The 15,389-nt window shown below is 44.3% G+C and overlaps 1 protein-coding gene and 1 non-coding gene across 3 annotated transcripts in view; both read left to right on the plus strand.

Moving 5' to 3' along the window:
• The window catches only part of LOC119174205 (uncharacterized), a 41,957-nt gene extending 26,800 nt beyond the window's left edge, over positions 1-15,157 (plus strand). The window contains exons 1-4 of one of the 2 annotated variants that reach the window (XM_075889692.1): positions 4,853-5,276; positions 8,255-8,419; positions 11,938-12,479; positions 14,434-15,157. In XM_075889692.1, coding sequence (XP_075745807.1) covers positions 4,914-5,276; positions 8,255-8,419; positions 11,938-12,479; positions 14,434-14,713 — 1,350 coding nt within the window. In that variant the 5' untranslated portion in view covers positions 4,853-4,913 and the 3' untranslated portion in view covers positions 14,714-15,157. Of the gene's footprint in view, positions 1-4,852; positions 5,277-8,254; positions 8,420-11,937; positions 12,480-14,433 lie in introns of those variants that run through there. The other variant, XM_075889693.1, reaches the window with a different exon arrangement.
• On the plus strand, positions 6,979-7,051 carry TRNAA-AGC (transfer RNA alanine (anticodon AGC)). The gene has a single exon. It is a non-coding gene; the product is annotated as a tRNA-Ala (tRNA).
• Positions 15,158-15,389: the final 232 nt, after the last annotated feature.

Below are 15,389 nucleotides of genomic sequence, written 5' to 3' on the forward strand. Positions count from 1 at the left end.
GCTTTTCTTGATTTTTGAAATTTGTAGTTAATGATGTTTTTGTATTCGTTGCACCTTGTTCATTATTGTCCCTTTGCCTGTTCTTTATTATACTCTAATTTGTCTTGTAGAGCAACTCGATTTCCTAGTCAAGATGTCTCTTGTTAATTTATTTGATAGAAAACATGCATTTGTTTGTATTTGCCACCACTCGAATAAGGACTGTTTATATTTCTATTCCTTTATTCACACTTCTGGCACTTCATGTTCGACTATGGTACCCGTGTAAGATAACACGTGATGTTGTAATTTTCTGCGTACTGTACTTGCGGTATGTTTCTGCTTTGCTGCCAGGGTGGCACGACCAAGTCAGGCATTTACTTAGCCTTTAGTCGTGTCCCCCAAGGCAATCTTGTTCAATTTTGCCTTGAATAAAGCAAACCAAACCAAACCAAACATCGGCAAAGCTTCACTGCGAGGTAGGAAGACTGCGGAAGCGCGGTAGTCCTCGCGGGACCTCGTGTGCACACTGAAATGGGTGGATAGCGATATCGTAGCTCACGCAAAGAAGTGTGGGCTACGGCGCCCGTCTGCATCGACTTCCGATTTGAGATGCCGTGCCGCCATACGGGCATTCTTCTCAGCGCTGTCGCTTTCTGCGTGTTCCACCCAGCACTCACGGTGCCCTTTTCTCAGAAATTCCTTCGTAATATTTTGAAGAGCGATGTAGTTATGTTGAATGACAAATGCAGTCACTCTGAGATAGGTATAATCGTGCGAGTGGTCATTTCTTCATTCAAGCGGCATGCACCTCCAGACACATGCTAGATTTTTGCTGCAAAAGGTGGTACAAGCAAGCTTGTGTCGCATACAATAATTTTCTAGACATCACGAATTATCCGACCATTTGTTTCATGCTGCTTACCGGTAACAATATTTGCTTTTCTGTGAAAGCTGCAACTGTATAGAGACTATTGAACATCTCTTGTGCCACTGTGCCCAATTTGATGAAGATCGCCGGACTCTCCAGTGTGCCTTTAATAGACTCGATGACCGGCCAATTAATGAAGCAAAGATCTTAGGAGCCTGGTCGCGCAGCGCATCAGCACATAAAGCCACACGAGCCCTCCTGAGATACTTGACAGCAACTTCATGGAGGGACCGCCTGTGAAACTCGGCATTGTGTTTGTGATGTGACATGTGTCTATCCTTCTCTCTCTCTTTTACTCCCCTCTCCCCCTCCCCATTTGTAGGGTAGCAAACTGGACGCATAGTCTAGTTAACCTCCCTACCTTTCCTACATTTCTTCTCTCTCTCTCTCTCTCTCTCTCTCTCTCTCTCTCTCTGCTTTTCTGTTACAAACACGGCATTCCGGGCTCGATATGAATAAATGGCGATAGTAAACCGTTTTTACTATGAATATGAAACGCGCTCGTAGTTTTCTGGCTTTTTTACGCATTTCCAGCTTTTTAACGTGAGATCTCGTTCTCTGACGCTCTCGAACATAGTGTTTCAACGTATGCGAAATTCGTCGCACACAACGTACATAACACGCCCTATCGGCACTTTAGGTTTGCAAGTCTGACACAATAAGTACGCCATACCATGCTACTTGATGTTTCAAAGGCTACTTCAATTGCTTCACGTCCCACGATACCATGAATAGAACAGCCGTTTTCTCCCGTGGGCGTATGACGCTCTCAGTGGTTTCCATGAATTTGACAGAGTATACTTCTTTTGTCATCGAACGTAAGTCGACATTCAGCAGCATGTACCAATAAGTGCGAGTAATTGTGAAGTGTTCACCATTCAGGCTCGAAATTACTAAATCCAACGGTGGTTCTAGAAAGTGCTACTGCATGCCTCTGTCAAACCATAATCACATGCTGCGTTCCGAACCCGCCTCTTACCGTTCTCAGTGTTTGCCCATTTTTATTTCTCACTTCGTTCTCTGAAGTGTGCTAAATATCGTCTATTCATTCCCAAACAATATTTAACAAAAGAACACGATCACTGAACAAGCGGCAACAAACGCGTCACAGAATTTCACATGTTTCCTACCCGATTACACTTCGCAATGGGCACCTTGAAGTCGAGAAGAGATAGGCCTCGAACCGAAAGTGCCGTAACGGACGACGCACCATATTGCTATCCACTTATTTGACGAACACAATGTTCGAAAATATTTCGCGCCGATAATCGTTTTCACGTGGTCGTGGTTTAAACACGCTATCCATTACGCAGGACGCAGCCCAATTCGATGGTTTCGCTGACACAAGCCAATTCCAACTTTATCGATTACATCGTAGTCATCCACAATATAAACTTCTTGAATAAATCATCATAAATCATACAATAGAAAGTATGCAGTAAATGGTTCAAGTGCGCAAAAGGGACCGCATGCTGTTATCGCGTTCGACTCTTACCCCCGTATTCTAGAACGCTCCACCTTCACTCCAGAAGGCCAATGGGAGCGCTGTCTCGGGTCACGACAAGTCACTGCATATCAACGATAATCCGCTGCGATTCTTGAGTAGCGCAGCGCCATTTTCAGCCAAGTGGCGGCGCAGTGCTCAATTCTGTCAAGTGAAGGATGAAAGTCGAGTCGAGGAGCGTTTGTGAATACGGTGGTTAAAGGTGAACCTTACGGGTCCCCAAATTTTTATCTCTATGGTTCTACGGCACATGGGCGTTTAGGCGATTGTTAATGGATGGTGTCATGCGCATCTCGCGCCTTTTTGTTGTTGTTGTTGTTGTTTTCAATATGTGCTATCATCGGCAAATGTAACTCGAACAGCCTTCGCGATGGTATAGCGCGAACCATCCAGCTATGTGTCCGCTATGCCTCTGGGCATATGCGCGTGCGCATGCTTCAAAGCCACGCTATAGGAGAAAGCACTCGCGATGCAAGCGCAAGCTCGTGAAGCAGGTGGTGGTTGCTCCTTTACACGAAAACCAAAGGCGAGTTTCGCGTGCAGTGGCGCGACTATTATCCTTTTTTATCTCTTAGATGATGCACGCGTGCCCACATAAACTATATGTTACAGGTTACGTCCCCTTAAAGATGTCGTATCAATACTATGTCTCAGGCTACATTACCCGGTGATATTTCGTAGGTGATACCTGCGTGTCCACGAAAACTTGCTCCGCCGATTATACCGCCTTCAAAACTTTTTGTTAGTACTCCTTTAAATAGCTCCGCGCATGTCATGAAGGAAAATCAATAGCTCATACAACTGCAAGCCTTTATGCAACCGCTTGATTTGCCTATGCGACAAGCAAAGGACGTGGGACGTGGGAGCATTATTTGACGAATTTGCATAAGCTGACCACGGGCGCATAGAGCGACACGCTCGGCGGCCACCCCTTCACGCACGCCTATCCAGGTGACCTTGAGCGAAACATGGCCTCCGAGACTGTATGTTGACTGTTTTTTTTTTTTCGGAAACACCACCGGTACACGATAGAGTTTCATACAATAACACCTAGAGGGGAATCTGGCGCTAGTGTCTACGCGGGCACCTTCAGCGGCGCTTGTACCCCCATGGGAATTATGGGAAGTACTGTACAGGCTTCGGATCTGCTTCAGATGGATTGCGTTTTTGAAATTCGCGACGCTTGTTTGCTGAATGTGAAACAAAGTGCCATCGAGTTACATTTAATTAAAAATTGCTTTATTTATTTGTACATAAACTTTATTGCAAAAAGTTTTGCTGACGAAGTGGCAAAAATGAAACGTGGGCAAATTTATTCATCATGGTATGCATTGTTCTGCCATTGCATTCCAGATTCGGCATCAAGATTTTAAGAATTGTTTTCAGAACACTTGAAAACAAGCATGCTTGTTTTGCTCTGGAAAGTACACGCTAACTATTTATTGAAATGACAGTACACTATTAGGTGAGAAATACTTAAAGGGGTCGTGAAACGAAAATGCAACTTCCCGTTTGCAATTTTCCCTGATTTAATAAGGAATGGAGATACCAATTCCAAAATATTTCGGCACAATATGCTTTTTGTAATTAATGACGCCCGTTTGAAATCGCAGTTTTTTGGGGATCGCTAGCGACTATGCGCGACTGTCGGTCGCTATAAGCACTAAAATGTGACGTCAGTGTTACGTCATGATGCCAGGTGCGTCTGTCCAACTGGTCTGCCCCCAATGCATCTCTGGTTTGTTGTGAAGTCAAGCCAGCGGAGCGTCACGGTGCGTCTGCTTAGCTTCGCCATAGTTTTGCAGTCAATTTAAAACAAGTTTAGGCAAGACGCGCTCGTGAAAAAAAAACATTAACTCGATGCAATATCCTGCACTGCCATGAGACGCTACATCTATGCGCAGCGGTGAGTGGACGACGCTTCGTTTAAACTGTCAAATGCGACACGTAAAGCGCCAACGTCACAGCACATTAGGAGATATAGTGGTCGTCAACCTATTCGAACAACAAAGGCACTGCTTCAGCCTTTTTCACTGCACCTCACTACCCGGGCTGCGCGAAGAACGAGACTGAAACTGTTAAAAAAAGCCCGTAGACAGTTCGTCAGCTAAATCTATCCAATCCGAAGCCTGTACTTTCCTTAATTTTCATGAAGGCACAAGATCGCAGCGCCAGATTCGTCTTTAGGTATATTGTATGAAACTCTAAACAGTCGGCTGTTTTCTTTTTTGAAAACCCCGCCAGTAGGTCGTCCCGGAGGCTCGAAGTGAACGTCCGAAACTGACGCACGTGAATGCAGATGGCGCTAACAGCGCACGCATCGTGTACGTGGCTTGTACGCCCTTGTACGTGGCTTTTCTAGACATCACTGGGGCATACGACAACGTTAATCAGAAAATTTTGTGGGATATATTGACAGGAATGGGCATGGGCGACGACTGTATACAGCTTTTGAGGGAGATATACCGAGAAAATACAGTTTGCATAGAGTGGGAAGGAATGCGTAGCAAAGAGAACGTTGAGGTTAGCAGGGGTCTGAGACAGGGATGTCCTTTGTCCCCGCTGTTATTCATGCTGTACATGGTGAGCATGGAAAAAGCGCTAGAAGGTAGCAACATTGGTTTTAATCTGTCACACAAACAGGGCGGCATGATGATTGAGCAGAAGCTTCCAGGTTTATTTTATGCGGACGATATCGTCTTATTTGCGGACAGTCGAGATGATATACAGCAGCTGGCGAATATATGCGGAAGGGAAGGTGAAGCTCTTGGACTAGGATTCAGTGTAACGAAGTGTGGATTGATGGTATTCAATGATCCCTGTGATCAGACGGTGTCCATACAAGGCCAAGAAATACCGAGGGTAAGTGAATACAAGTACCTTGGAGTATGGGTAAATGAGAGTGATAGATACATGGAGGTACAGGAAAAAGCCTCGGCAGCAAAAGGAAAGAGGAATGCGGCAATAATGAAGCACAGAGCGTTGTGGGGATACAATAGGTATGAGGTGCTTCGAGGTCTGTGGAAGGGTGTAATGGTTCCAGGGCTTACTTTTGGGAACTCAGTGGTGTGCATGAGGGCAGAGGTGCAATCGGGAATGGATGTAAATCAAAGGACTGTGGGACGCCTCGCGTTGGGTGCTCACGGGAAGACGACAAACGAGGCTGTAAAGGGCGATATGGGGTGGGCAGGTTTTGAGGCGAGGGAAGCGCAGAGCAAAATAAGGTTCGAAGAAAGGCTAAGAAATATGAAGGAGAGTAGATGGGCAGAGAAGGTGTTCCGTTATTTGTATAGGAAGAGCGTGGACACACAGTGGAGAAAAAGAACTAGAAGACTCACTAGTAAATATACGGCTGGTATTGTAAGCCATTTGGCAACAAAGAGCGTTAAGGGAAAAGTCAGGGAGGCGGAGAGGATTTACTGGATGGCAGCTATGGAGAAAAAAACCGGCTTTGAGTAACTACCGAAAGGGCAAAAATGAAATAAGGAGGGAGGCATTTTACGATAATTCAAGGGGAAGCGCTTTACTGTTTGAAGCGAGATCGGGTTGCCTTAGAACGCGTAGTTATAAAGCAAGATTCAGTAAAGAAGAAGAACAATGCACATGCTGCGGGAAAGATAAGGAAACGGCGGAGCATGTTCTGATTGAATGTGGAGATATCCACCCAGGTGTACGTTTGGGCACGAGCCTACAGGAAGCCTTGGGTTTTAGGGACAACAATGGAAAGCTGAACACACCCGCGATTGAAATAAGTAAGAGACGGTTAGAGTATTGGTGGCAGAAAATTAGAGAGAAAGGACAAAAATAAATATTGGAAAAATAAAATATGGACAGTGTGCCGTAAATGGCAGAGAACTTAGGCTGAAAATTTACCTTTTTTCCATTAAGATAGAATTTATCGAAGTAGAGGCATTAGGCCAACATAAAAAAAAAAAAATTTTTTTTTTTTTTTTTTGTCGAGCCTGGTGGCATACTTGTCACCACCCCGTTATAAAGGGGACGCTCATAGCATCCATCCATCCATCGTGTTTTGCCGCAGAGGGGTTTAGCTGAGATCTTGGCTGCCTCTCACTGTTTGTCTGAAAAAAACAGACAACGCTTATATGATAGTAATTTTTGAAAAGTACTTAAATTGCTGTGAAATTAAAAAAAAAGTTATTCCTGCATGCAGCACTTTTTTTTCGGCAATCTCTATTGAACTTCGGCACGCCTGACGGTTCGCCCTAAGATGAACGTTTCCTTCGTTATCCGGCCAAGTTTTATATTGCACATGTGAAGCGGACACGTCATATTTTGGTCAAAAGTAATATGGAAAGTAATGAATGTGTTTCTAGCATCACAACGTGGTTTCTCGAAATCACTTGCTTGAAATTATCCATCGCAATACCGGCCTCAAAAACATTTTATTAGATTACTAGTTATGGCAAAAGTATGATTTCCTTACAATGTTGTAATTTAATTACTGCCTAGTCTGTTGAAACCACGAACAAAAACCTGCCAGTAGTTGCACGCTGAAAAAGAGCTCCGTCGAACACCTCCCTTTATTTTGTCGAATACGCCCGTCGGGGGTGTAGCTCAGATGGTAGAGCGCTCGCTTAGCATGCGAGAGGTACGGGGATCGATACCCCGCACCTCCACATTTTTTTTTCTTCGCACAAAGCCTTTTTTTTTTTATCAGCGTGTTTAGGTAAGTAGTGTTAAACCATGACCGCCTATTAGTTTCACCATTAGAGTCACCGAACGGAGATTTTACAGTACGCTTGCGGTGGCGAGCGCGTGCATACGGCTTCTTCGCAGGTATTTCGTCCAAGTCATCGTCTTTTTTGTTTTTATTTCCAAATCTCCTGTGCCTTTTCTGTGCTCTATACTCATGTTTTTTCGTCTCATCCCTAGTACTGAAAGAGTAGGGGAGCTTTCTAGATGGCAGCTGTCAGCTTGCTCTCTCCTTTTTTTTTTTATCCGTGTCCTTGGACATTCCTGAATAATAATAATAATAATAATAATAATAATAATAATAATAATAATAATAATAATAATAATAATAAAGCTGTATTTATCGAGAGATTGTGCTTGAAGTCACTGCCTGGATCTGAAGCTTGAGTTATGTCACAGAACAATCGCACTTTTAAACAGCGATGCCACCAATAAAGTTACTTCATTCAATCAATCAATGCCACCGGCTGGCGGGGGTTATTCCACTTTAGGAAGAAATTGAAAAAAAAAATTGAACTATTGTGTGATTTAGCCTCCTCCAACTATTTCTTATGAGTGGGCTTCTAGCTGTCATCAAAATATCTCAAACCTGCATTCAGCTAAAATATGAGTCGTAGACTACAGCTGTAGTCATCAGTGGTTATTCTTATTGATACACACAGATATGTAACACCAACTTTTGTTTTCCTTTTTTGACTATTTCTTTTCTTCTCTTGTGAAATGTGCCATATTCGAAACAAAACAAAATAAGCATAACGAAACCATGAGAGCGCTGATTTCAAATTTCACGACTGAAGCTTATACGGCGAAAAGACTTAGACGTAGCGCCATTGTAGGCACCTGTATAGGTTGTAATTTTGCTTTCCGTCATTGGTTCCGTTATTGTCTTCATTTTCTCGAGTGCAGAAAGAAAGAGAGCTATAGAATGCTTGAACGCCGATAATACCGTTAAAGATAGTTATGGCGACAAAAATTCAACGATATAATCAAAGTAGGCAAGTGAACTTACAATCCCTATGATGCTTCCCTTCACAGCCTACCGTTTTTTTCTTGTTGCTTTATTTTGGAACGGTGACGCTGCGGTGGATCACAACAGCACGGTGCACGTGATTCATCGTGTTTTGCAGAACCTGGTCGACCTGTGGATTCACGCAGACGTCCTTTCCGGTTCAGCTGGCAAGCCACCCGTGGAAGCCAACTTGTTCATGCGCCAGAGCTTGCCGTTCCATCCGTTCGCCATCATCTCTTTGGGTTGGAACACCAAGCCCAAGGGCGCGTACTCCTGGGGACAGGTATGTACGCTCTGCTATGTACGCTGAAAAACCTTCGCTCACACAGGACAGGATTCTTCTTTTTTTCTTGCATTTTCAACTCTTTCGTTACCGTCTCAAAATAGTCAGTATATTGTAGATTTTAGAAATACTTTTATGGCTGTTATTAATATTACAGATAGAGTGCAATATCATATCATCACTGTAATGCTAAGTTTAGCACTTTTCAATGGTATTATGGTATTATTTTAACAAATTATTATAAAAGTATAGTATTAAAGAATATTTCTGAAATAAAACAATGCTCAATAAGGCCTAGAAGGCCTCTCATATTGTTATGCCAACATTACAGGAAACTTTAAGAAAAATAATATGAAATAACAAATTCTTCGCTCAGCAGTTTCCTGTATTAGAGGAAAACTTCAGTGATGTAGATAAAAAAAGCGTGAGTTGCCCCCCCCCCCCCCCACCTTTTTTTTGTCAAGTCGAGTGAAAACTGTATTGTTTGATCAAGTCACGCTATTATATACTTTACATTCAACAAATTTTCCAAGCACAGTAATGAAATGGTTGGAATTAAACAGAGGAATAAAGTTGTTATATTTAGCGATCTAAATTTTATCCAATTATGCTAAATAACAGCAGAGAGAACAATTCAGATATACTAAAAGGTAGTGCTGAGCCTGCCACAAAGCCATACTTATGTGTTGCTTCAGTGCCTACAAATAACAATGTTCCAAGCGTATAAGCTACAAGAGAAGTCTTCACATTTCGATGCATGACACCACCTGAACAGGTGCAACCATGCCTGAAAGCTCTAACATGTTTTCTTTTTTCTAACGCTTGTATGCCACGGAGCAAAACAGCCTTGCAAGTGGCATTTGTTTGGTAGTGAAGTTTCCTGCCCCCTTGGCGTTTGTCATTTCTCCACTTCGTCGGTCTCTAGGCAAAAGCGTGTCCAGAAATTTTTTTAGGTTGAAGGGGTGAGGGGGGGGGGGGGCATTACCCTGATTTCGGGAAAAACACCCCCTTAAAATGGCCTTTTCTCGCTCTCTATGCCATGGCGGGAAAACATTTCGGGGGAGTGGGGGGGGGGGGGGGGGGACGTGCCCAATGTGCCACCCCCTGGTTGCACCCCTGTCTCTATAGGACTTGCTCTAAATGTGCTTATATTGGGGAAGTCTACAGTCCTGGAAGCTCGACGTTGGCCCAAAGAGGTGATTGGGCAAATGAAATTTACCTTCTCTGTATATAGCTGTGACCATTTCGCAAGAACCACCACACTCGGCGTAATCGGCGTAAGACTGCTTTTATGGGATTTACAGCATCACTTGCACTTTTTTTTTTACACAAATCCTACTTCTGCTGGGAAACGCTGGTTTTTCCTGCGGCATATATCGCTTAACTGCGCACAGTTACACTGAAATAATGGCCGGGTACCCTTCTTCACCTCAATATCATGCTCTGCTAGCTGAAGCTGGATCATCCATATACTGCTGAAACACTATACAAATATAAAATATACCCGCGCAAAAAGTCTCGCGACCTTTCACTCTGCCTAAAAAATGATCTGCACACACACACACACACACACACACACACACACACACATATATATATATATATATATATATATATATATATATATATATATATATATATATATATATATATATATATATATATATATATATATATATATATATATACTGATTGAAATCTCACTATGATCCGGGCTCGTCCAATGGGTTTTCGTCGCTCGAACTATATTAGTCCACATCGTCAGAGTCATTTCTGCTAGAAACAACAGAAAAAAACGCTTGCGAACGCAACATGATTGCCTGCACAACACATTCGAGGAATCACTGTTGGAAAGGTTGTCTATGTAGTGTCTAAAACGAACCCATCTTTTCCCGTTAGACGTAGATCAGCTCAGGCAACGTGGTGCTCCATAGAGCTAATCGTGGAGGCTTCGAAGCGGTCCTCGTACTTCTCCAACTCAATGGCAAATACCGCTAAGTATACCCTATAGTTCATGCTACCGATCGCGAACATGGAATAACACGCCAAGCGAAGGCGGCGCCACTGTTCTGCAAAGACTTATCTGAACGTTGAAGTTAGAAAAGGCTATAATAAAAAAAGGTGTAACGCCTTTCAACGTTACTGTAGGGACAATTGACAGCGTACACGAGTAAATGTCACGTGATCGATATCAAGTGCATCTTCACTTTTTGGCTGCGTCAGGCGACAAAAGAAATTTTGCGTGAAGAAATAAATTTGTACAAATCTGAGTCGTAACGAGAAAAAACAGTGTTCGTATTAAAAAATACAAGAAACAGTCTTTCCACTAGTGGGGTTATTTCAATTCGCGTTTTGAGTGGCTGTCTCTTCCTTTGAAACAAACCCAAAACTTTCAGGATAAGATATTACCGTGTGCGAGTCATCTCCATCGATATCGTCAGCCGTTGCCCGTGCCGTGCAAACGCCCAATGTTCAGTTGCGTTAAGCTGCCAATTCTATTTTTTTTTCTGTGGTGTACACCTTCAGTCCACTCGAGCTGTGTGCCATTGCAATGTGATTTGTGAAACAACTGCAGCACCACGCGTAAACGCAAAAGCATACTAAGACATCACAACCGTGCTGCGCAACCGTCACAACCATGGGTGTCTTGCCCTTGGAACTCTTTGTTGGAAACTCGTTGCTGCTGATCACGCATGCATGCACCTATACATAAAATGACGGCACACGATGGTGCTCCACCGTCTGTGCCTGCTGCCTTGAGTATAGGCGGGGCGTCGGCCCGCGCTCGTATAAACTTCAAAAGATACAGCCATCTCTGGAAGGCGTTGTGAAAGAATTGTGCACTCTATACCAGAATGATACCATGTTTCCAGAGCTATTACGCCGCTACTTGCATTTCGAACGTATTATTTCAGTATCTCCTTAAAATCAAGCAGCTGAATTGCCACTATTCTTCTTCGTACTATCAGGAACAAGCAGTTTATTTTTACTTCTGTACACCGTACCTACATAGCCATGATGTCATTAACTGGAAAAAGTAAAGGCGGGCGGTGGAGGGGAGGAGGGAAGTAAAACATGCAGGATAAGGGCGAGTGAATAAAGAAGGTGATTGCGCATAAGTGTACTAATTATACACATAACAAGCATATCAATGGTATTTGAAGAATTCATCAATAACATCACTGAACAAAAAGAAAAGGTAACAACTTGCCTTCAATAATATCTATAATCAGATGAGCCACACGTTCCGTTTTAATATTGTTTCGTGGAAAAAGACAGCAAAATGCATTTGGTTGTTATTCTAGCGAGTGGATATGTAAGCTGGTTCCCCAGGATACCTTGACTTCTGTATTCAGAAACGCTCCTTGACTTGAACTTGACTTGTCACCGCGTTCAGTACAGCACAAACGCGTTTCGAACAGGCTGCAATAAATATACGGGCGTTAGCATCTGATGCCTGTCTTATTGTGACACGCTCTCGATTTCCTTTGTGAATTTTGCGACCCGTCACAATGCAGGTGGAATCCATGGCCCGGCTGGCGAGCTGCGGCTACCCCTTCCTGTCGCGCGTGGCCTTCAAGGTGCGGGCATCCATGGTGGAGGCATCGTTGGCGCAGCTCTCGTGGCTGTTCGACGTGATGCCCAACGCGACGCTTGTCGTTTGGTACGCGGACGGCGAAGCGCCGCACCCCAACATGACCCACGCCCTCCGCATGGCAAGACTGTCGGCGCACGTCGTCCACGACCTGCCCCAGGATCACCGGCTGGAGAACATCATGGAAGAGGCTGTTCCTGAAATGGACTCGGAAATCGCCATGCACGAGAGCGCTGCCATAGGCTGGAGCGTGGAGGCGAACAACACGGGGAGCTGTCGAAAGGCATCACTGCCGGGTCGCAATGCTGTCGTGCTTGGCGACAATGGCGTCTCGATGATGCTTCCGGATTCGTGGTCTAACTTTGAGGCCAAGTTAGATCTGACCAAACCTCGTTCCCTGGCTGTGAGCATAGGCGGCGAAAAGCTCGCCCTCGAGGGCTCCTGTTTCCAGCTAGTCCTTAACAGGTGAGATGATCGGAGGGAAAATGACTATTTGTCTCTTCGGCGTAGTGGTCTCGAAAAGGCGATGCTCACACGCATATCAGAGGGCGGGGCGGGAACGGCTGCAATGTTCAGACGCACTGCAGCCTATACGATGTAGCATCACTTGCTCATTCTTTAGTGGACGAAAGCAGCGGTGTTGTCCGGGGGACCTCAATTGTCATCTTGTTCAGCCACAGTGCGTCACAAATGTTACTGTATATAACATTACAGGCCCTTCGAACCTCGTCGAACTAAATTTTAAAGGAGAAAAAAAATCTTTTGCGCAATAATCATGACGTTTCTGCCGATGCTTCTACACCGTTGATAATAAGTATCAAGCAGGATTTCGTATACCCAACAATCGACCAAATTTATACTATCAATCGGGTGATACAGAATGGCTCAAAATACACCCAACCACTATACATAGCCTTCATAGATAACGACAAGTAATTTTATTCAGTAGAGATATCAGCAGTCAAGAGACTGCCGAATCGGGGCGTCGACGAAGCATATTTAAACATCCTGGAAGAAATCTACAGCGGATCAACTCCCACCATAGTGCTCCATAAAGAAAGCGGCAGAATACCAATAAAAAAAGGTGTAAGGCAAGGGGACACGATCTCCCCTATACTATTTACCACGTGCTTACAGGGGGTTTTCAGAAGCCTAGAATGGGAAGAGTTAGGGATAGTTAATGGAGAGTACCTTAGTAACTTGTGCTTCGCCGAAGACATTACATTGCTGAGTAACACAAGGGACGAATTGCAATTCATGATTACTGAATTAGACAAGGAGAACAGAAAGGTAGGTTTTAAAATTAATCTGCAGAAAACGAAAGTAATGTAGAACAACCTCGGAAAAGAGCAGAGCTTCGATATAGGTAATAGTGCACTTCAAGTTGTAAAAGACTATGTCTACTTAGGGCAGGTAATAACCGCGGAGCCTAACCACGAGACTGAAGTAACTAGAAGAATAAGAATTGGGTGGAACACATTTGGCAAGCACTCTCAAATTATGACAGGTAGATTGCCACTATCCCTCAAGAGGAAGGTATATAACAGCTGTATCTTGCCGGTACTTAGCTACGAAGCAGAAACCTGGAGGATTACCAAGAGGGTTCAACTCGAGTTGAGGACAACGCAGCGAGCAATGGAAAGGAAATATATAGGTGTAACCCTAAGGGACAAGAAGAGAGCAGAGTATATAAAGAAACAAGTGGGTGTTAAGGACATCGTAGTCGAAATCAAGGAAAAGAAATGGTCATGGGCACCGCACGTAGCGCGAAGGCAAAATAACCACTGGTCATTAAGGATTGCAGACTGGATTCCAAGAGAAGGCAAGCAAGTGAAGGGGAGACAAAAAACTAGGTGGGGAGATGAGACTAGGAAGTTTGCGGGTATAAAGTGGCAACAGCAAGCACAGGACCGTGTTGACTGGCGAAACATGGGAGATGCCTTTGAAGTAGAGGGGGCATAGTCAGGATGATGATGATGGTGGTGGTGGTGGTGGTGGTGGTGGTGGTGGTGGTGGTGGTGGTGATGATGATGATAAACTTGAGATTTTTTATGGAAAATAAATATTTGTATACGCACGCTGTGGTCCACCTCACATGGTGGTACCAGCAGCACTACTGAACTTGCTGTTCGCATCTGTACTATTCCTGTATCGTAGTCTTTCGAAAATAATAATCGTGTGGTATTCTGCCAATTTTACTAAAAGTCTACACTATAGTGAAACTTACGGGCGCCTGACATCTATTGCTTATCTCGGAAAACATGGATGACTTAGGTGATCAAGCGCGAGTATTGTTCATTGCTATCTGTAAGGCTTGACGTAAAGCTGGATGTTGGCTATACATGTCGTTTTAGTGCCACGAGGTTAGTCCTCATGGGGCAGACACGTTAACGCTCCCACATCCCCTACTTTTCGACAGGAGTGGCCAGGAGGTGACAAGCCGGGCCTGGCCAACGACGTGCAAATACCACGGCCCGTCGTCGTCTCCCTCGAAGAAGCCGACAGCTCCAGCCATGGTCAAACAGTGGACGTACGGCGAGCCGGCGCCGCTCAAGCTACAGCCATCTCCCGGTGCAGTCGTGTACGCCGTCCGGCTGCAAGATCCTCCGGACGACTCGACGGCTGCGGCATCGTCATTGGTCCCCACGTTGATCCTTCTCTTCTTTGGCGTCCTGGCCGTGAAAGTGCCTGCACTTTGAGCAGTGCTTGCTTGAACTGACAAAATCGGTAGAAGCGAAGCAAACAGCGAAGCAAACAGCGTAAGACTACACGTCGTAAGATCAATGGTTGGAAGTGCTTGAACACTTACAAACTGCAGATGTGACATGGGGAGGGTAGCTAGGAAGAAGGAGAGCACCTGTCCTGTTTTCGTGGTACAGAAGCAATAATACACTGACCGAACGCTACGACACCTCACGCACAATTACTGGCCGAAGTGTGAATCTTGAGGGAGGATTGGTACCCCTTACTGCTTTCGAGGTCACTGCTTTCGACGATCACAAATGGCCGTCACTGTAGTTGTTGTCATAATTTCGTTCCTATGACAACATGCCAGAGAATGCGTACAGGAAAACAAAGATCGTGCTGCAGGTGTAAATTACCGACAATGTATGTCTGAGAGCCCATCGTTGTTCACTCATTGAGAAGGTCCAAATGGCTTGTGTGGCCTTTATCTAATTTCAGAATTTTTAGCCTATCACGCCTACAGATTACATTTTCATAGAATACGTTCTATCTGTGCTGATAATTTTTTTTATATCTTCCGTTCGTCACAAGACAATAACGTAGGACACAGGAGCCTATAATAAAGCCCATTATATAGTCATGAACATAGTTTTATTCAATTTTCGTTCACATCGGTGCTTTTCTGAAAGT

The sequence above is a fragment of the Rhipicephalus microplus genome, chromosome 3 (genome assembly GCF_043290135.1).
Source record: "Rhipicephalus microplus isolate Deutch F79 chromosome 3, USDA_Rmic, whole genome shotgun sequence".
Taxonomy (NCBI): Eukaryota; Metazoa; Arthropoda; class Arachnida; order Ixodida; family Ixodidae; genus Rhipicephalus; species Rhipicephalus microplus.